The sequence below is a fragment of the Metopolophium dirhodum genome, chromosome 7 (assembly GCF_019925205.1).
Source record: "Metopolophium dirhodum isolate CAU chromosome 7, ASM1992520v1, whole genome shotgun sequence".
NCBI lineage: Eukaryota > Metazoa > Arthropoda > Insecta > Hemiptera > Aphididae > Metopolophium > Metopolophium dirhodum.
This window is the reverse complement of record NC_083566.1, coordinates 28359408-28382869: the sequence shown is the minus strand read 5'-3', so window position 1 is coordinate 28382869 and position 23462 is coordinate 28359408. Positions and strand designations below refer to the sequence as shown.

General features: G+C 29.2%; 1 protein-coding gene across 1 annotated transcript in view; it reads right to left on the bottom strand.

Annotated features, from left to right (window-relative positions):
* Positions 1-23462, bottom strand: part of LOC132949210 (orexin receptor type 2-like) — a 177501-nt gene that overhangs the window by 16565 nt on the left and 137474 nt on the right. Inside the window, exons 5-6 of the mRNA XM_061019974.1 lie at positions 16604-16861; positions 14475-14616 (exon numbers count right to left, since the gene is read on the bottom strand). Of these exons, the coding sequence (XP_060875957.1) occupies positions 14475-14616; positions 16604-16861 (400 nt within the window). The remainder of the gene's footprint in view (positions 1-14474; positions 14617-16603; positions 16862-23462) is intronic.

Here is a 23462-nt window from a genome sequence, read left to right as displayed (position 1 = left end):
TAGGTATGCCACCATATACTCAGATACATTAAAAAAAAAAACAGCTTACATTATCACATAAGGTAGGGTACTTTAGTGAACTCTAACGCAATATAATATTCTACACGCAACATTTGAATCCACGTAGAGTCGTGAATTTAATTTTATACTTACCCATATAGTTTTACTTTTCAAAACCAATCACATATGTTGTGCTCATAGACTGTACATAGTTTGACACCATTTAAGAACTGCAGAAACACTCTTCGTGTATACCGAATTCGTATCTAACATAACTATATACTATAGTTATACCTTATACACTATATACTATACTATATTAAACCTGTATATATTTATACTTATGCGGTAAAGCACGATTGAGCAAATACTTTTTTAGCAACACTATTGAGCATAGAATATTTTATATGATGTTGCCACATTTAAGTGGCTGAAATTTTGAAATTTATTATTTTCACGTATTATTACACCAATTATTATAATACAAGATGCGAGCCGTTAGCTGAGCCCAGCTTTGTCGACAATGTTATCGATTAATAAATTAGTTCCGGAGGAATAAAGTACCGACGTCTTAAAATTGGGGGGGAATATAAGATAATAAACTAAGACACAATTCCAAAATTATTATAGAAATAATATCAGTGTTCTTGACTTATAAACCATGCAGTATTTTTTTTTAATCCATAGCATATTTTGATTTTATTATTTTTATAACTATTATAATTATTATTATCAAACAGATTTATGAAATGTGACTATATTCTTGACTATGAAATCATGTTATTTTTTTGATATGTTATATTTTGAATTATTATAATTATTTAAATAAATATTTTGTATAATAGAGTTTAAAATGGAAAATGGTAACGTTGCAGAGTTTTTTATACTCAATCGTGTAGGTTTTCTTTTATATTCCAATTTCCTTTGATACGCCGATAATTTGGCTCAATCGTGTCGCCAAAAAGGTGTTTTATGCTCAATCGAGTCTTGGCTTATGTACAGTTCCCAAAATCCCAAAGTTTACCCCGACCGAATTCATGAACCTTAATTAATCAATTATAATTTGAGTGAGGACCTCTCTTTAATTTTCCCGACTTTGAACTTTGAAAAGCTTCGATTCGTCTGACTAAAAAAAACATTTCATTATAAAATCAATATACTATGTAGTATAGGTACTTATGTACCTATAAATATGCTATAGCTCACTATTAGAATCTAAAACTTTTAATTTCGAAATGTGTTGATTTTGAATTTATCCATACATTATGTTTGCGTACACTCAGACAATATGCATAAACAATTTAATTACACCAGTTTAACAATAATTTGAACGCTAACATAAATAATATAAACAAAAGTTACACGCTAATCAAACGGTTGATTTTGTTTTTGTTACATAATATTATTATTATTACTATCGTTATTATTATTGCTATGACCCCACGGATAATGACGCCATGACGTGTGCATGATGAGCTAGGTTCGAAACGCGGTTTTCGCCTCCAAACATATTATATAATATATTATACGATTTTTGGGACGATAAATACAATATGCGAGAGTCCTAATTAAACTTGAAAACACTGCGATGAATATTATAATGACATTAATAGTGCTGTTTACTTTCGCTTTTTCGTACATACAATATGTACGTTACGTGTGGGCGATGACGGATGCGCGTGCCCGCTGCAGGTAAACTTTTCGAATTATAATAATATCACGCCAGACAGAAACGTATTTACGGGCATACCGTATGCTGAAGGGACAACATCGCCCGCGCCTTATACGCTTCCATTAAATGGTAGGGAAATTCGTATAAAAAAAGGTGGATAAGTGGATGTCGCTCTGCTGTACAGTAGGTTACAAGTGGGTCACTGTAATGGATGGTGTTAAATTTGAATTCAATGATATAATATCATTGTATAAGAAAAACGATTCTGAGCGAAAACGGTCAGTCAGCCTATGATTTTACCAAGTATATTTGATGATATTATTGTGAATAAAGTAATTTATATATAACCTATTTACGTGGAGCCTTGTTTTAAATTTTCAATCCTTAGCCATAAAAGTTAAAAATTTATAAATTTATAAATTTTTAACTACAAAATAATTAATAAATTATAAATTTGATAAATGTTGTCAAAATTTGAACTTTAAATGCTTATAAAAAAAAATTGTGCCTATGTATTTTTAATATTTTTCAACTGCTATTAGAACGATATATCAGGAGCCTTATATTAAATTTTCACGCTTTTTTACCCAACAAATAAAAATTTATTGATATTTATAGAAAAAAAAACTAAAAAAATTGAAAACTGACAATGTCCGTAAACAGCTCAAAAAGAGTCAAAGTATTTTCAACATTTTATGGTGTATAGAAAATGCTAATATAAACATTCAGTGAAATTTTCAAGTATCTACAGTCATTCGTTTTTTAATTACAATAAAATAAGAAAATTGTTACATGAGAAATCGAGTAAATATCAAATGTTGTAAAAATATAAATTTCAGACGCTCATAAAAATTTAATTTAAGTTTCTTCTAGACATTTTTTTTTTGATAAAGGTAGACAAACTTATGAGTAATCTTATATTACATTTTCAAATCTTAGATTTAAAAAGAAAAATTTTTATGAATTCTCATCAAAATAATTTGCTATTTTTCGTGATTTTTCCGTATTTTGTCAAAATTTGAACTTTAAATGCTTATAATTAAAAACTGTGACTAAGGATTTTTAATTTTTTTCATCTGCCTTTGAAACAATAACCTAGGAGCCTTCTATTAAATTTTCAAGCTTTTTTACTCAACAGATAAAATTGTATTGATATTTATAGAAAAAAAAACTAAAAAAATTGAAAACTGACAATGGCCGTAAACAGCTCAAAAAGAGTCAAAATATTTTGTAAATGTTATGGTGTATAGAAAATGCTAATATAAACATTCAGTCAAAATGTCATGTCCCTACGGTCATTTGTTTTAGAGTTACACCAAAAACCAAAATCGATTTTCTCGAAAACAGATTTTGCGTAAAAATTCCCGTTTTTCCTTAATTTTTCTTTTGTTTTTCACGTCGCTTGTGAAAACTACTGGGAAATTTTTACTTTTGACCCCCCAAAGTACCAACTAGATTCACTTTCCTATCAGAAAAGTTACTATTGAAGAAAATCCAAGCACTTTTACTGTCCTAAAAGGTGATGACAGACATAAAAATAAAAAAAAAATAAAAAAATTAAAAAAAATTAAAAAAAAAAAACACTCATCATTGTAAAATCAATACATTCATCGCTTCGCTCAGAATCTAAAATCAATTAAATTATACGTTCTGCAGTAACGATTTATTCTATGGTATGCTTTTCTGATCAAACATAATATTATTTTGTTTTAAATAAATTCCTAGAATGGGAACAAATTACTACAAATGAGCCGTTTAGAGCCACATTCGATTTATCACCCCATTCCTCCCTTTGAAAATTGGATTTTTTTTTTATGTTCTTACCTATATTTATAATATTGTGTCTAAAATTGTCAAGGCGGCATTCAGTAAAATAAAAAACCAATATTTTGGTTAAACAAAAAATACAAAAATGTGATTAATGTGTAGCATAAAATACGTAGGTACAAAGAAGTAATGATAAAACAATTTTACACTTTTATGAGCTCTGTTCTCTCAAAGATTTTTTTCGAGATTTTAATTTTAAATCGAGTTATGACTTATAAGTAAGTCAAATATTACAGTTTATATATTATCATAAGTTGCTTTGAAACTAAAATATTGTAAAAAAGTTTAGAGAGAACATAGATAATGTAGTTACTTTTAAATTTGATTATAAGTCAATTATCTTCAATATAAAAACTAAGAAACTATACGTGAACTGCTCAATTACCCTTTGTACCCACCTACGAACATGGTTACGTCCACTCTTTGTCAATGTAACTCAAGTGTTTGTATTCATGTTTGTAAAACAACTGTAACCTCTATATCGACTGTTGATTTTTAAATAAAAACTAAATTCTTAATTTCTTAATCAAATAACACTTTTCTACAAACGATTATGTACTCGCGTCCCGTTTAATACATATTATATGGACATCGTTTTTTTATCAGCGTTCAAAATTGTACATAAATAGGTGAGTAAATTATAAGTTGTAATAAATAGAAAAATATTGCTTCAATAAGTACTTAATATTGTGCCATAAAGGTATTCCACTTCAGAATAATTAAAAGTGAATTGCAGATTGACCGACAAATGTGAATGTGAAAAAAGGGCAATGAATTGAAATTATAAATAAATAAATTTCGAACAGTTTATATAGGTTCTTTTAAAAAAAACATCGTTGAAATAGAATCTCACCGTGTATAATACACAATTCTACCTTCACTCATCAGACGTATAAATTTTTAATGGCTGCGAACGAATTTATTCCCTGGTACCTGTTTACCTAAATCGAGATGTATGTGTAAGAGGTATGACTGTTTGCGAGTTGATTCCCTTTTTGATCTACGAGTATATTATCAGTAGAAAATCAGGAAAAATTAAGTATATTTGAGTGGAATGATGCACGAGTGTAACCAAAATCTCATTGGTAGATACCAATTTTTGAAAGCGATGTGTTGCAAATATTTACCTTCCCCTGAATAGTCCCCTATGGTATTTGAAAAAGAAAATGACACTGATTGACGACATTTAATAACTAAGTAAAAAAAGGTGGGTAAGTGGATGTCACTCTGCTGTACAGTAGGTTACAAGTGGGTCACTGTAATGGATAGTGTTAAATTTGAATTCAATGATATAATATCATTGTATAAGAAAAACGATTCTGAGCGAAAACGGTCAGTCAGCCTATGATATTACTAAGTATATTTGATGTTATTAAGGTGAATAAAGTAATTTATAAATAACCTATTTACATGGAGCCTTGTTTTCAATTTCCAATCCTTAGCTATAAAAGTTGAACATTTTATAAATTTTTAACTACAAAATAATTATTAAATTATAAATTTGATAAATTTTGTCAAAATTTGAACTTTAAATGCATATAAAAAAAAATATGCCTATGTATTTTTAACCTACTTTTAAAATGTTTAGAGACTTGTCACTCAACCTCTCCGTGGTATCTCCGGTTAACACTAAAAAAGGTGAAGTCTGGAAATCAATTCATACGTTTCATAAGTTAACTAGAGAATCAACTCGCCTACACCATCATTTTGTATAGAATTGCTTTCAATTCTATGCGTTTACTTACATGGTATAAGAGTGTAAGACATTATAATTTAAAATATTATATATATATATATATATATTATGTAGCTCGGAGCGATACGGTGGCTGAAATCACTTTCGCGACGTGAGTGATGGTAAGCAGCGGTCACTGCTACTAGTTCCCGGATGGGTGACCACCCGGTTTAATAGTTGCAAAAACCTTGCCACACACCCACGTGTTGGCAACTAATCGAACCAAATATACCAACCGTTCCAACCCTAACCAAAAGTAATTCCTAATGGCCATAAAGACATAATATGGTTGCCGGGCTCTAGACCAATAAAAAAAAATATATATATATTATTTTAATTGTTTTCGTGCGTTTGTTTTCAAAATGTCATTAAATAATTAAATTACTATAAAATATATAAACATATTGAATTCCGTTTCTTTGGGGTGGATGTGGTCTACAATATCGTTACCTAAACGATAATAACGTATTAAACCTATTTTCGACAATAAAACGTACGTTTTACGCATATATCACGCACACTACACATTCACCTACGCCACGACAATATACCAACGACTGTCGACCACGTTTTTCTATTATATATTACTAGATAGCGAACTCCCACCATCAGTTGAAGCCCCAAGTTCAGCTGACAATTGTATAGCATTTTCTATTGTAAATATAAGATTAATATTATGATTGTATTATGTTGTATTATATTTTATTATTTCCATATCAGCTGTTATTGTTTTTAAAAAAAATAAATATTTTACATTTATTATTTTATTTTACCATTAAAAACGATGTTATTCCTAATACATTTCGTATGTTAAATTAAATGATAACAATGTCAATTATTGTACACGAGTTCCTTATCTAGTGTAGTATTATAAAAGTATGCGCCTACGACGGACGACGCGCGCGCGTAAGAAAATATATTATATTCGCGCGGCCCCGTCCGGCGTCGATAAATAACGAGGCCGCGGTTAATCCGGTAGATTAGGTTTTCGGGATCGACGGGCTCGTCACCGGTAGCGGTTTTTTTCCGTGTCCCGGACCGGAAACTGGTGCCGGTTATCTGTCGAATGGAATACGTCCCGACCCCCTCTAAACAGTGACTACGTATTATTATTATAACACCGATTACGTACGAACAGATACCGTAATATACGCGCGTATTCGTGCTTTTCGTGTGATGGGATTTGGTGTTTGGAAGCCCCGCGCCTGTGAATATCATATTTTTGTAACGTTCTTTTTTTTTTTTTTTTAAAAAAACGTTATCACCATACCCGCATATATCATCTGTATATCAATATACTATGTATGTATGTATGTATGTATAAAATGGCTTGATGATAATTGATACCACGGTTTTATATACATCCACGAGAGTGAATCACGCCAAGCATGCTCAATGCTCAACCTAATTTTTGCCTCAAATATTGAATTTATTCAAATTTGGATTTTTGGAATTGTTAGTTATATTAAGGACCATTTATCAAATACTTATATTTTTTTAACATGTGTCCTGTGGCCGTAATGGCTGAGACACGATTGGGCATAAAACACCTTTTTGGCGACACGATTGAGCCAAATTGTCGGCATATCAAAGGAGATTGGAGTACAAAAGAAAACCTACACGATTGAGCATAAAAAACTCTGCTACGTTGCCATTTTCCATTTTAAACTCTATTATACAAAGTATTTATTTAAATAATTATAATAATTCAAAATATAACATAACCTGACTCCTCCGTTAAGTACAAGATAACAACAAGTGATATGGACACGAATAAAAATTGGCCACACAAATATAACCCTGCACGTCCACTTAATGAGAAGAGAACCGAGACCAACCTGCGAACTCTGCAATAACTCACTTATATCCATAAAACACCTACTCCTAGAATCTGGTATTATGATAATATTGGTGTAATAATACGTGAAAATGATAAATTTCAAAATTTCAGCCACTTCAATGTGGCAACATCGCATAAAATATTCTATGCTCAATCGTGTTGCTAAAAAGGTATTTGCTCAATCGTGCTTTACTGGCCGTACAAGTGTTATTTTGTTTCAAATGAAGAACTACTTTTTTATTGTAAATAATAATTGTCGAGTAGGTATATGATTTTTTTGAAATAACAATACATATAAATCGAAATTCAAAAAAATGTTTCTGAGTTTTAAAATTTTATTTTAAGGAAAATAATAGTTTATGTTAATTAGTTTAGAAGATATAGGTGATAACTATGATGATTTTAAAACTGCCTATATAAAAAATTAACAAGAATTAAAAAAAATTTAAAAATTGTTGAAGTATAATAGTTTACTAGGTATATTATGATAAATATTAATACTAAACTAACATCACATTACATCTATTTTCAATTTTATGTAAAACCAGACTAATATTATGTATATTTTAAAGATTAATAACTCAGAAACTTAACGTTCGAAATTCGATTTAGACGCAAGTCTACATTTTTGACAAAATAAATTTAAAGTAGAAAAAAGAAGTAGGTAGGTACCATCGCAGAACATAGGATATTGTAAAAAAATAGTAGTAAAATAGTATCATAATTCGTTAGTATATTATTATCAGGGACCATAGGGAGCAACTATTATACATTACAATATTATTATAATATATTATTTGCGTAATATATTATGTGATATGATAACGACGTATATTGACAATGTGTTTTGATTTGTTTCTGAAGTGTACCTACTCTTTTGCAGTTTTTGTGATTTATGATTTTTGAGCTAAATCGAACAAATGTAACATGTAACGACCGTTGTAATATAGTTTAAAGTTATGATACATATTTAATATCATGACGATAGTTCGTATACATACAAGTGTACAACGTAAGTTTTAATGAACCCTGCGTGGTATTTATATATTTTACGTTTAGCAAAGGGTAAAGTACGGTTCCGTCATTGTATCCGTATCGATATGTCTGTTACTCTGTTAGAACAGCTCTCCGCAATAATAGGTAACTTTTAACTTTGTAAGTGACGATTGCACACACACGAACAAAAATAAAGTAGTTTTAAATCTAGTTAAATAACTCAAACAGTCAAATTACGATGTTGAGTATCTGTTAAATCAACTACATATAGTAAAATATATCAACCACAATAAAACGTTGATTCGCACAGTGTTGAGAAATAATAATATTCATAATGACACCCAAAATTAGTTGAATTTAGGAAGTTGTAGATATTCAATATAACAATTTATAATACCGGTAGTTTGATTGATAAAATAGAGAATGTTTTTTTTACATTATGAGTTCAATTCATTAAGAACTCATTTTGTTGTTGTTTCCAAAATAATGTTAAATTACACATTCGGAGTGTTATTTTTTAAAAAGTATTTTTTTGTCATTTGTGAATAATTAAAATGTACCTAACCTTAAAACTAAAATTAAAAATAATTTGTTTTTAAAAAGTACGTTCATTTTGTTAAATCAATTTAAAACCACAAGATTTTTAAGTGTTTAGAGAAAACAATTATTACTTTGTCCTTCCCCCCTAAAAAAATATTATTACCTAGTACTACACTGAACCCTGGCCGTATTAGGCATAGGTAGTACTTAAAACGTATGAAAGTTTTTACTTTTTTTCAAAAAACACAATGTGTAGCCGTGTAGGTACATTAGTTTTCCAACATTATACTACCTAATTGATATACCTATTTTATCCCAATTCACACTTAGTCTCCTGTAGGTTAATGCGTTAAGTCAGTAATAAGAGGTTAGCCCAAAGCGGGGCATTAACTAGTTAGAAAGTTACCTTTTAAGTAACTTTCTAACTTAACTAGTTAGTTTTAATTCATATTAACTTTGTAACTTAACTAGTTGAATTGAATGTGTAAGATAATCTAATCTAACCCGTTAAAAATAATAAGTAACTAGTTACCTACTTTTGTATTTTTTTTTTTCATTTAAAATTTAAATGTTCCATAAAACTGCCAAGCGCCCACTATTAGTATAATAGTACCTATAGCCCTGATAATAATGTATTATAATAAATATGAACATTGAGAATTTAAAATTTTATGATAAAAATATTTTTCTTGTCGTATTATTTCGTATTCATTTTAGATTCTGAGTGGAACGATGAATGTATTAATTTTACAATGATGTGTGTTTTTTTTTTTTTTAAATTTTTTTTGTGTCTGTTATCAACTTTTAAGACAGTAAAAATGCTTAGATTTTTTTCAACATTATCTTTTCTGATAGGAAAGGTGAATTGGTGAATCTAGTTGGTACTTTGGGGTCAAAATTAAAATTTCCTAGTAGTTTTCAAAAGTGCCATGAAAAATTAAGGAAAAACGGGAAAATCGATTTTTGTTTTTGGTGTAACTCTAAAACAAATGACTGTAGGTACATGAAATTTCGACTGAATGTTTATAATAGCATTTTCTATACACCATAACATTTTGACTTATTTTGAGCTGTTTACGGACATTTTCTGTTTCTATTTTTTTAGTTTTTTTTTCTATAAATATCAATAAAATTATATTTGTTGGTTAAAAAAGCTTGAAAATTTAATAGAAGGGTCCTAGTATATTATTTCAAAGGCAGATGAAAAAAATTAAAAATTCTTATTCACAGTTTTTATTTATAAGCATTTAAAGTTCAAATCTTGACAAAATACGGAAAAATCACGAAAATCAGCAAATTATTTTGAGATGGGAATTTAATTTAAAGTTCGAATTTTGACAAAATTTATCAAATTTAAAATTTAAAATTTAATAATTATTTTGTAGTTAAAAATGTATAAAATGTTGCTAACTGGCCCAGCTTTGGGTTAGCCATAGTCTACGGGTTCGATTCCTTGTAGAGCGCAGTTTTTTTCTTTTTATACTTAATAATTACGATTGTAGTGTATCTTGAAGTTATTTTAACCACATCGAAGTCTCAATTCAAAATCATTTAAAAATCTCAATCATCTAACCATTTCTTGGAGTTATTTCGACAACAACGCAGTCTCAATTTAAAACCAATTCAAAAACCCAATTAAAAATATGACGAAAGTTAATCTATTATTACGTTATAATATCTTAAAATATCACTTAACTGTATTTGTCTTAACCATACATTTAGAGCTATTTTAATTATGATGAACCGTAGTAAAATCAACACTTATTGAATCCCAAGTGAAAATCGACGTTCAAATGTATCAACTACTTTTTAAATTAAAACAACTAACGATTTTTATGTTAACATAACAGCTGTTTTTACTCATTTAACTTGTCTACTCCCTAAATTACGTTATTGTAGTGTGTTTCTTACGTCAGTTCATCAACGTGTATTAACGTTATTTTATAATGAAAATGCATAGCTCCAAAAAAGTTACACCGATCAGAAAATAAACGTGTTCGTGTCTGGTATTAACTTAAGAACTGACAATACCAGATGTTTGGAACTTGTTAATTTTCAATCAGTCCTGTGTTATTTTTCATTGTAAAAATATTACCAATACTCGCCGCACCAAATTTAGACATTATTATGTTTAACATATAGATATAAGAATAAGACACGTGAGGGTATATTCGCGGTGAACATAATATTATAGTTGTGCGAGACCGACCAGTGGTGGGACAATTCTATAAATAATGTTCCGATATTATAAAACATAAGTAGGTACCTATGCAGAATATTGAATACTAAAAAAAAAAATTACTTTACAGCACAGTTTCGGTTTGTTATCTAAGTTCATGTGATGCCGCACACACTTCTAAGAACAAAATATGAGATTCCGGACCAGAGCAAGACACTCCCCTCGTGACCGATGCTCGAGACTATACGTATAGTATTGACTGATTCCGCACAAATCAACAATAACGAAATATGTACACTTTTTTTGTTTTAGGAAAAATGTTTAAATAGCCACACAAGAATTTTGCACAAAATATGCCACACCGCTCAAAACGTTCACTAATATTCGCTCGTGATCCACAAAAATGTTTCTTTTGCTCAAACATTTTCCCCCAGACTTTCGAATATATCAAATACAATGATATTATATTATCATTGAATTAAAATTTAATACCATCCATTATAATATTGCAGTGACCCACTTGTAACCTACTATACAGCAGATCGACATCCACTTTTTATATTTACCATCAAGTATGGATATAATGTAGTTGATAATATTAAAATAATTTATAAAAAAATACTGATAGTTACAGTAAAAAAATCTATATGTACGGTTTCTAAAATTCCCAACTCCATCTATTAACATATTTAGTAGATTTAAATAAATTCTTAATTTAATTAACTAAAACAATTTGAATTGTTTGGGAAGACGTTCTATATAGTACTCTGTATAGTATTAAGGGGGATATTTTAATTAGGTATTGATTTTTCATAAAAACAACTCTAAAGAATAAAATAGAAACATTGTATCTTAAACTATTGAAAGTTGCAAATGTATACATTTCCGATGATCCAAGACGGAAATAACTTTTATATTCAACGGCCGCCTTTACGATTTGTTTTCTTTGCGGTGCATGACGTTTTTCTCTTTTCGAAATAAATTCCGCCGTTTCGATACGCGCATTTTATGCAAATTACATCATTTAAATAATTCTTAGTACTGTCACGGAAATATACATGATTTTCTGAGAACGAGTGGCACTTTGACGAAACATTATTCGACGTCCCGAGAAAAGCATTTTAATTAGTCAAATCAGGACGGCCATCCTATGTGTTTCGCGAACGGCTTTTTCTAAAAAAAGACTCGTGCTCATAGTAGTATGCCAGTATGGTAATAATATAATAATACATCGTCACGGTTTGGTGTCACGTGGCTGACGAAACAATTAGCCGTACCCAATTTAAAATGACGTTGATTTTAATAGAATTGTGAAATCAATACTTATATTATATTATTATTAAGACGGTGATATAGAGAATAACGTAGGTACAATTCGCTATATTAATTCGATTTTAACGTAGAACCGACGAAAAGTTTACTCCGTACAACAATTCGCGAGACTTAAATATTTAAAGCACGTAAATCAAGAGGAAACATAATGTAATTTTTCGAACAGCGCGATTTGGACGGTTCGCTTGACCGTATGTAGAACAATATAGATAAACTATAATTGTCTAAAAACCAAAAAGTATTATCTCGAAATACCAAATAATTCAGGAGAGAAGTTTTAAATTTTAAGCAATAATATTACGAAAGTATTGTCTTTTGTCGTGAATAATTTTTAAATATTGTCAAATTTAGCGTCGTTTTTACAATGTCCGGTAAAGTGTCGATTAACGCTAACCGACTGATAACAGATTTTACTACCGGCAAAATTCGGCCGGTTAAGTGTCGGTTAACTTTAACCGGACATTGTAGGAACGGCCCTTAATAGATGTTATACGCTGGCTTAAATTTGTTTTTTATTCTAAGCTAAATTTAAAGTAAAAAAAAACACGACTAGGTGCGTAAAAAATGTCAGTTACAAACCAAAAAGTTCTACAGATAGAACCTTTTTGTTGTTAATATATTTTTTTTACTTGGAACTTTTTTGTTTAGAATCAAATTAAATTATAGCAAAACAAATTTCTGACGTGTTATGAAGTTGATACCAAAGCAATATTATTTTGTTGTTAAATTTACAATAATTAATAATATTGTAGTATGATTAACACAATAAATAATATGAAATATAGAACTTTTTGGTTATCCTTGTCACTAATTAGTATTATCATGCAAATAGGACTTATTGGTTTTAAGTTCAAACACTTTAGTTATGAACCAAAAGGTTCTATTTAAAATTAAAATTTTATATCACTATTAAATAACAAATTTGTAATTAAATCACTGATTTGTATTTTGTATTGATTTAATCACCTTTGAGTTCCAGATAACTCTTTAAAACGTTAACGAATGGATGTTAACACCGGGTTTTTTTTAAAAATAATCCTTGTCAAAAGTCAAAGCTATACTTGACGTGCGGTCTATATTAATTATAGTTTTTCCTGATACTTGGCATTTTCAAACAATCATATGAATTATACAGTTTGATTTAACACGTTTTTCGAGTTTTTCGCTTTAACTTTTAAGATAATATTTTTGGTTTTTCAATTGCTATTTACTAAACAAAATTGTATTTATATTATATTTAAATTAATTTAATTTAATTTATTTTCTCGCAGTTTTTAGAATGATACACAATTTGACATGCGGTCGTTCACGTGTTAAATAATGAGACAATAGTCAATAACATGTTTGTTTTCGAACTTGAATTATAGAACATAATATGTATAAATAAAAGTGGATTTTGAAATTAATTAATTTAGCATATTTTTGTTCTGAATCGGTGAATTTATCTATTATAATAGTGTTCTAGAGTTAATAAAGTAAATTTATAAACTTTTAGCTTTTAAATATTTCAAATACCACTTTTTTTTAACTAACCAACCCTTTAGAATTTATTCGAATAGAGAATAGTACTTCAATATCAAAACAAGACAAACATAATTAAATTAAGAATCAAAATTATATTTTATGAAATTCATAAAGTCACCGACTTTACGATTTACGTTTTAAGAACAATCTGAATTTTTAATTTAAATTAAATCCGAAAGCCGATCTTTGTTTGTCAGTATACGATTGTTTGTAGGTACCTACACAAAGACCTTTGTATGCATTTATCATATAAAATAAATAAAATATTATTACAACTACATTATCTAATTATATACCTACCTATGTATACAATAGAAATAAGCGGTCATGGAACCAATTTATGGTTGACATACTTACATATTATATTATTATATTAATTATGAATCAGTGTGTTTTATATATTTATTGCGGTTTTGTTGTAAGTCAACTAAATGTTTAGTTATAAATATATGTATCAATTATCATGTTGTCTGACACGAGAAAAACAATGTATTATTTTCATATTTAAACGACCAATCGGTTATGGAATTTATTATTACAATATAACTATTATTGGTATTAGTAGAATTTTGTAGAGTGATAATAATTAATAGTACACGTTAATACATTTCACATAAAGGTAAATAAACTAAATAATTATAAATAGTATATTATAACGCACGCCACAACAAAATAAAAGTTAAATATGCGTAAATTCTTTAGTAACTTAGTTTTTGTGTATAGTTAGATGACTCTTATTATACTTTACGTGTGTAAGTCTAATATTATGTATTATAATAATTATGATATTGTATAGGTAATGTAGGTAGTATTTTATAATTAATTTCACCTCAACAAGTTCATCAGGTGCACGGGAAAGAAGCACAGTGCGAACATGACCACAACTGCCACCAACATTTTCGCCGCTTTCCTCCTTGCTTTTATCTGAGCCATCGTACTGGTACACCCCACCGTCGCCGTCCGGTTGAACCCTGTGAAATAAACTTTCCCGTGAGTAAATTCGTACGCGTCTTGGCTCAGGTGGTTTTCCTGACTTGTTAAAACTTATAGTTTTAATATTTTTTTATTATAATATATTCGCGGTCGCTCACGCGCACGATTATTACGATCTGCAAACATTTTTGGGAAATTCACATTGCGGTTTACAGTATTTCGTGACACACGGCAACCACGTGTATACCGCGATCAAACGCGCTGCGAAAGGACTGCGGTCTTAACAAATAAATAACGGCATCTTATAATGTAACGTGGCTTAGAGCCTTAGATATAAGACTTTCAATATTTTTATCGTTGAAAATTTCTGAGACTTTATAATATTTTCTCTGTTGAAAAAAAAAAACCGCGAGTTGTACATTTTAAACAGTTTTTTTTCTATCTTGGTAGTTTTTCACAATGCATTAAGAAGTTTCGAAAAAAACCTGCGTAACTCGGTAATTTTGTTAAATTAAATAATCTGTACTCTACTTGCCGAGAGAATGAGGTTACTCCGCGCATACAACTGGAGTGGGGAATGGGGATTTTGATGGTCGCGGTGATATACGCGTGTTTTGGTTTGTTCACAACCACTTTATCTCGGTGAACGGAGTATACAAAATATGAAACATTCTGAGTGTATCTACAGAAAACCAATCAAATATGTCATACTTAAACATACTTAAATAGTTAAACATATTATTCTGATGGCCGACGCCCGACAGTATAAGATATTGGTATAGTACTATTATAGTAAGTAGTTAGTATAACAAGCATGACGCAAAGACTGATGAATTTAAAATAAAATGACAACCATATTATACGACTGCAGCACACATTAATTTGTTCATCTATTTTTCGATTACCTAAACTACTGTTATCATTACACTTACGCTTTTGAAACCTATAGATAACCATTAATTATTATAAGGGTAAAAGATAATTGCTTCCTATAAGTTTCAATAGTTCCTACGCCGAAGCGTATACCTACGATCCCCGTGGCTTGGGTCGTAGACACGCTTTTAAAAAATATAATAATTTACTTTAAACATTATAAAATACTTTATGCGCTCGACCATGTAAATATTATACATTGTCGTTTAGTATTACGATTGCAATAAATCGTTTTCCAGACACGTTCATATTTTTTATTGAATACTTAATTATTTTTAATGACAATAAATAAAACGAGTTTCAGTGAAGTACCTATATTTAAAACTATAAATCGAGTGGTTATTTTTTTTTTTAATTAATTAATGTTGTGTTAAAGTTTTATTTGTTATTACAATATTACAATAACACAGTAATTGTTATATGCAAAAACATCTCCATTTCCACGATAAATAATAGCGTATTCAAGTATTATAATAATTAAATAATATAAGCGCGTTTCAATATTTCCATAAAGCTGAAAGATGTTTTCATTACACAGTTTTGAAAACGACCACGACTGTAAACGTTCTAGGCGTATCAGTAATTAATTGATATCGTTAAAAAAAAAAACCGATATTCTCGGTAAAGGAAAAAATGCTATCTAATTTTTATTCTGCAGAGTAAATAGGTTGCCATTAAATTTAACGAAGTAGAATGTATAATATTAATCAAGGTTATTATTTTTTTTTTTCGAAAATGACTTGCTATAAAAAAGATATTCAAATATTATGTTGATTTGAATGACAACGGAAACTATACATTGCACTGTACGTATATAATGTTATTATGATGTGTGTAGTTTGGGTTTTCACGATATAGGTAGGTACTCGCTCATTCAATATTATTGTTGTGACGTAAAATCGTGGTACTTTAAAATGATGAGCGATTTATAATATTATATATATCGGTAATAGGGTATAATATAGGTATACAATATACACGCCCAGAATAAATCGATCGGTTTTTCCGCGGCCTATCGCAATATCGTTTTATGGGTACTCGTCCTATAATAATACTATTACGTCTCTATAAAAGTTTGACTGCGAAACTCACCGTTGTAAGCATTGGCGTTGAACATTTGCACAGTTTCCGTGTGCCCGGGTATGTTGTCGGATTTCCACAGCACCCGGACAATCTGATAGTAGGCGACCGACATGAGCAATAGGGGCAGGATGTAAAGCACGATGGTCTTGGCGATCTGGTAGATGGTCTCAGACTCTTGGCTCCACAGAGCTTCGCACTGGGTCAAGTAGATGGACGAAAATCGTTTCGTCTTTTCGATGGCTTCCAACACCAACAGCTCTGGAACGTCTGCGAGAAAAGCCCAGATTAAAACGATCGTGGTCTATTTTTATTATTTTGTCGTATTATTATATAGTACATACGGTATACTTTAACATTTAAGTATTTAACTTCTCTATAATTAATCATTATAAATTCATTATAAATTATAATCGTTGATAATATAATAATATTTATATTGTATATCTAGTAATGTAATAAGGTACCTATACCAATACACAATAAATAAATATATACAATTTAAAAATGTAAGTAACCACTATTTTGTATCAGTATAAAATATTTTTTTTCAAAGAAAACCATTTTTGTATATGGACATTTATAATTGTATCTATGCGTAAATAATGAATATTTGATTTATCAGTTTCCATAAAAATAACACTACATCATAAAATATAATAATAGAAAATTAGTAAATTATTTCTGCAAGTATCTCATGTTACACAAGTAGGCACTTCAACATATTATGTATTATATAAAACTAATGATATGTTTCTCAAAAATGTACTGGGATAATAAGCGTGATGAGTAAAAAACAAAAATCTCCCTATGCTGAGAGAGTATTTACAAACAATGACAAGTGTAATTTTTTATTGTTCCAATATTATATTGTATACATTTGTAGGTCCGTTCACACGGTATTTCAAGTACATGGGCCCATTAGTCATTTGGTATTCATAATGTATATAGGTAGGTACTCAAAGTGGTTACTGGTTAATGTTGGACTCCAAATATATATAATTGAGTTATAATGTATCCATTACCGGAAAAAAGTGTATGAACACGTGATATAATTACAAACATAAAAAAACAAAATTAATAATTTGTTTATAATTATACATGCTGTTTGGTGTGCTTCCTAATTATATTTCAAAGTAAAAAAAAATATTTTATTTGTATCCGTAATTTAGGGTTAATACAAGGACTGAATACAAATTAATTCAGTACATTTAAGTATAGTTGAAATGTTTCTGTTATAGTGGTTACTTCTTATGATTTTCAAATTTAGTTTACACTATTGCCTATAATTATTGTTGGACCACTACATCCTGTCTACAATATAGTAGGTATTTGAATACACTGATGTAGGTAAGCTGTAACGGTGTCTAATTGGATATTAAATTGAACGTTAGTATAATTTTGTTAAGTATACGGTGTTTTTGATTTGATATTATTATTTTATAGTGAAAATGTACAATCTATACAATTTGACATATACGTATATGAATATAAGTAAATGTCTACAGTACAAAAATTAATATTTTATTAACAATATCAGGGTACTCACGAAGTTCGAACTTGGAAAGGTACCTGTAATGGCACTATCTATCAAAAACGTCAACGTAATTATCATTTCGTTATAAATTATTATCGATTACGCTTGTAATTTGCATAACATCATACCTTGTTAATATCACAAATTTATTTCACGAACTGAAATTGAATTCTTAATTTATATACCTGTGTGTATTTTTTTAATTTTTTATCTGCAGCAATAAAATAATATTAAAATTCAATAAATATCCTATAAAGTGATTGGTTCTTTATTAGGTCTTATTAGTATAAACACCTAACCTAACCATATATTGTTTTGTATTAAAAGATTTAATTTTTAAATGTATTTTTTATGACTTTGCAGGCGATTTATGCTGCGTCTTATCGTACACTCGATATGTTATACTTATACAGCAACCTTCTACCCTTATAATTTGTTACCCCATTTCAGGTTTAAGCTGTTTTATAAATATTTTCTCTCACTATAGTCACTAAACAGTAAACATAACTAGTTTTTTCCAAAAAAAAAATAAAGCAAAAATATTTATATGTATAATTTGTCATTATTTTATTACAATAATATGTATTTACTCATAATATAATACCCAAAACTTTATTTAAGTAATTATCAATGTAATAATGACTAATGAGTAATAACGTGAATCCAATATTATCAAATTGAATGGGATTTTTTTATAATATGTTTAAATGCAGTGTAGTATAATGAGTTTATTTATAACAATTAATAACACCACACAATACATTAAACATATTAACTATTATTAGGGGACGGAGTGGCCAAGCGGACTAAGGCGTCGGCTGCGACGCAGTCGACCCGAGTTCGATTCCTCGGCCATGGGCGGCATTTTTCTTCGGTCAAGTCACGGTGTCCGAAGAACAAGTGCCGCCATCCCCCACCCGGGCATGGCAGATACCTACGGGTGCCCACTTGAAAATCTGCCAAAACTACACACACACGTGTTTACCAACCAACAGTATCCTCCCCCACAAATAAACAAACAAACAGCTAATGGCCATAGTTGCCGGGCTTAAAAACCAATTAAAAAAAAAAATAAAAATATTAACTATTACGACATGGTGGTGGTTACAAATATATAAATATCGTTCAACTGTTTGGTGTAGACTATATTTCCATAAAGAAATTGCAAATTATTTTTATTTGAATAAATATGGTATTATGTTAATGTTAAAAATTGAGTTCCTCCTCAGTTACTCGCATAAATTATACATTTAAATGATCTTGTATTTATTATTTTACTATCTATAGGTATGTTCGGGGCTAGCGAATATTATTCCATCACCGCTGAATAAAAAAGTTTTCAATCGTGGTGTGGGAGAATACACTAAACCAGGCTCTGCGAAATGGAAAATGCCTTGTTAACGTATTTATTATAATATAAGTGTATTGATTAACATTTATGTGCCGTTCTGCGATTCTCGATGAAAACCTTCGATAGTTTTATTTCGTCAACTTTACGAAATCTGATGTTTAAGAGGATGTCAGCGCACTATTTGTTATCTCTCTCTAGCCCACGCGCAACATAGACAAAATGCATTAGCGCAGAATCGTTATTTCTACGTTTTTAAGTAATCTTAGAGTAAAATCACTCATTACAAAAAAGAAGATAGAAAATAATATTTTTGAGAGAATGACACATCGATTTCTCTAAATATTGTTTCAAAACAATTTAAACATAATTTAAATTTACAACATTTTTTTGTTTATTTCGAAAGTTGAATACAAAGTCAAATAACAATAATATAAAAAATCGATATGTCATTCCCTCTAAAATATTATTCTTTTATTTCTTTTTGTAATGGGTGGTTTTACTCTGAAATTACTTAAAAACATAGAAAAAACGATTCTGCGCAAATGCGTTTTGTCTATGTTGCGCGTGGGTGAGGGAGAGAAAACAAATAGTGCGCTGACATCCTCTTAAAGCGTATTATTCTTTTTTATAAATTACCGAAGCATAAAGTGTGTTTACACAATTAATTTTTCCGTATTATTCATTTGCGGACAAATTTACGAGCTTAAACTTTCGTTGTTGCCCGCTGTTCGTGCGGTTATAACCGTTAATACAGCGGTGCAAGTTTTGTCAAACTCTTGTGATTGTTGTGAATGATTGTGTGTAGGTATACTGTCGGAACAATGTTGTAGATACCCAGGCATCTCATTCGAGAACTTACTCCGGGTAAATCAATTATACAAATGACTTACGGGCAAACGAGGACACATAAAATAGATTTTATTGCGTAACTCACGTTATCTCGATCTAAAGTTATTACTTATTCCATGTTATGTATCGTACTCCATTTGGAGGATATACGCCATGTGCATCAGCACCGTGGATTACGTCTATAATATACCAGGCATCTGCGGTGTATACGAATAATACATTTTTAGATACAATATTATCATACCTACATAAAATGCACGCGCGAATCGTTCAAACGAATTTGAACACCATTCAATCATCTGCAACGTAATTAATTTAACAGATTATACGGAACGTATGGATATTATAGTCCAACGATTAGTTTAAGATTTATTATAATCGCATGGTTCGGCAATTCATTAATACGATAAATATCTGCAGGTATGCGTGAATATGCCGGAATAATGTTACAGGGACGAACGTTTTCCTCTTCGAAATCATCGTATTATTTAATATTTTACGGATATATAGCTGACCGGTCGAAAACCGTATAGTTACGACTTGGCCGACAGCTCTGTAATAATAATAATAACAATATTATATTGATCTAAAAAGCGTCATAGATCCCGTTATTATCAGACGTTTTTTTTCATCGGATTCCTATTAAAAATCGATAATTATATCTAAACATGTACGATGTATGTACAATATGATATTGTTATATCAAACGTTATATTTTATTCATTCAGATTAAACATATACTGAGCACTTTTGTTGGTACTGAAGGTACTGTTGGTACTGAGCCCTTACAATTACGGTACCTACATACGTTATATACACATCTATATTATAATGCAGTATAAATATGTTTGAACTAAGATAGTGCCTACTTTTATATATACAGTGTAAGTTGTTAATTTAATTTAAAAAGCGAAGGAGGTCCACGTTGAGAATAGACATTGAATTGTTATAATTATACTAGCGTCTAGCTGTATTACCTGACTTCGACCAACGGGTTAAAATTAATCTATCTTTTTATAATTTACCGTTTTGGTTCAGTTGAAATATAATATAATACAAACACAAAATGACAATGATTAATTTTATGATTTTTCAATTTATAGTTCTGGACATATTTTTTATGCAAACATAAAATACTGGAGACAGTTTCAACGTATTCTCAGTTGACATAAATCCAATTACAGGTATTCTCCTTTATGTATATCAAAATATATTCAGAATTAACAAAGCAAATCAGAATTACAAAAAATAAAAGTAATCATTGTAATAAATCGTGTTTACAAGTATTTTATTTTAATATAATATAATTAAAAATTATTTGTATATATTTTATACGCCATATTTCTACTAATTATAATAGTAAAATGTAATCTGTAAATAGTCGAAAAATATTCGATTTTCGTGTGCCAAAACAAAGTCCATATGTGATCCACCCTATCTCAATCTATAGGAGTTGAAAACATAAACTACAAAAAACTTCCGAGCATCAAAGAATCTTTTGATATAAGATACAACATTTATTGAAAACGGTCCAGTAGTTTTTGAACCTTTAGAGGACAAAAAAAAAACAAAGAAACAATCATTTTTATATTTATTGATTACATCTCTGTGTCCAGAATAGATACTATACAAATATATGGTTAATGTGTTATTAATATTATAGGTATATTGTAGTAATGTGAAGTTAAAAAGTACGTGGCTACACACCGGTGCCTACATTCTATATAAATAACAATCGTAGGTGACACACTCTATGGATGATTGCAATCGAAATAATGTACTATTAAATATTATTAACATTATATTATGGTGATTTCATTACATTTACATTTAAAATATACGTTTTCTCCCATTATATTTTATCTTACTGTGTATACTAACGATGAAAAGAAGTATCGTATATTTGAAAGAAAAAAACATTCTATAAACGATGTTGTACCAAAAAAATGTGCGATTTGAGTATAACGAATCTTTTTCAAGCTGTTGATCGATTAACCCTAAAATTCAGCCGTTGAAAATGTTTTTAAATTTATTAAGCTATAAAGTATGACGATTATCGAGACGGGTAAATTTATCTGTGTCAAATTAATTAAGGAAACATTTGAAAATTTATTGATTTACATACAAATAATTTTACCATTGTTATTATTAATATTACGGTATCCAGTAAACTTTCCTCTTTCATTACTTTTGAGACTACAGTAAATACCCACTGACAGCGTATATCCACTGGATATTTTGTATAACTCGCTAGTGGTAAATTATTGCTTTTTTTCTTTTATTAAATTTAAACTTTTAAAACAATAGGATATGAAGACGAAGCAAACCTACAAAAAAAAGGTATTCTTCTCGTTTACGTGGTTAGCCACCGTCACGAAATTATGCAGTCGATTTACTCACCGAATGGCGTATATATACGCAGCAAGTAAAATCAAATCAGAAAAATTGATTTATACAAAAATGTAGGTACTTAGAATAATTATAGATTTAAAAAAAAAAAAAAAACTATTAGGAATTTATTATGCCTATAGGTAAAAAATTAATAAAAATAGAATATTTACTTTGTAGGTCAACGTCACTCGTTTAAGGGTTGGAAATTTCAGGTAATCTCAGAAATGGCCTCTTATATTGAACAATTCAAGAAAACAATTACTTTCTATCAATTATGAAGATAATTATTTGCGTATTTCAATTATGTATCCTCATTTTATGATTAAATGCATTTACGCATAGTTAAATAAATTATAAGTGAAAAACCAATTCAATTTTAATTTTCTTTTAATCATTCAAAAATAATTAATAAAAATAAAACAGTAAAAAACAAAAAAAAATCGTGCATAGTGAGTTCACGAACATTTACGTTGGAATGTTATAATGTGCAATTATCGTTGATAAAAAAATTTAAATTGAATAATGTCAAATCAACCATGATTAATAATATGCTAGATGGAAAAATATGCACTCTGCTCTTCGATGCGCAAATATATAAATAGGTATTTAATTATTTAAAATATCTACTTTAATTTAATATGTAAATAAATTACTAACAACAGATTTAGGCCAAACTTTTAAAATCAAAATTATGTTTGGTGGAGGTATTTTACAAAAATGTCTATTTGTTAAATACTCATATA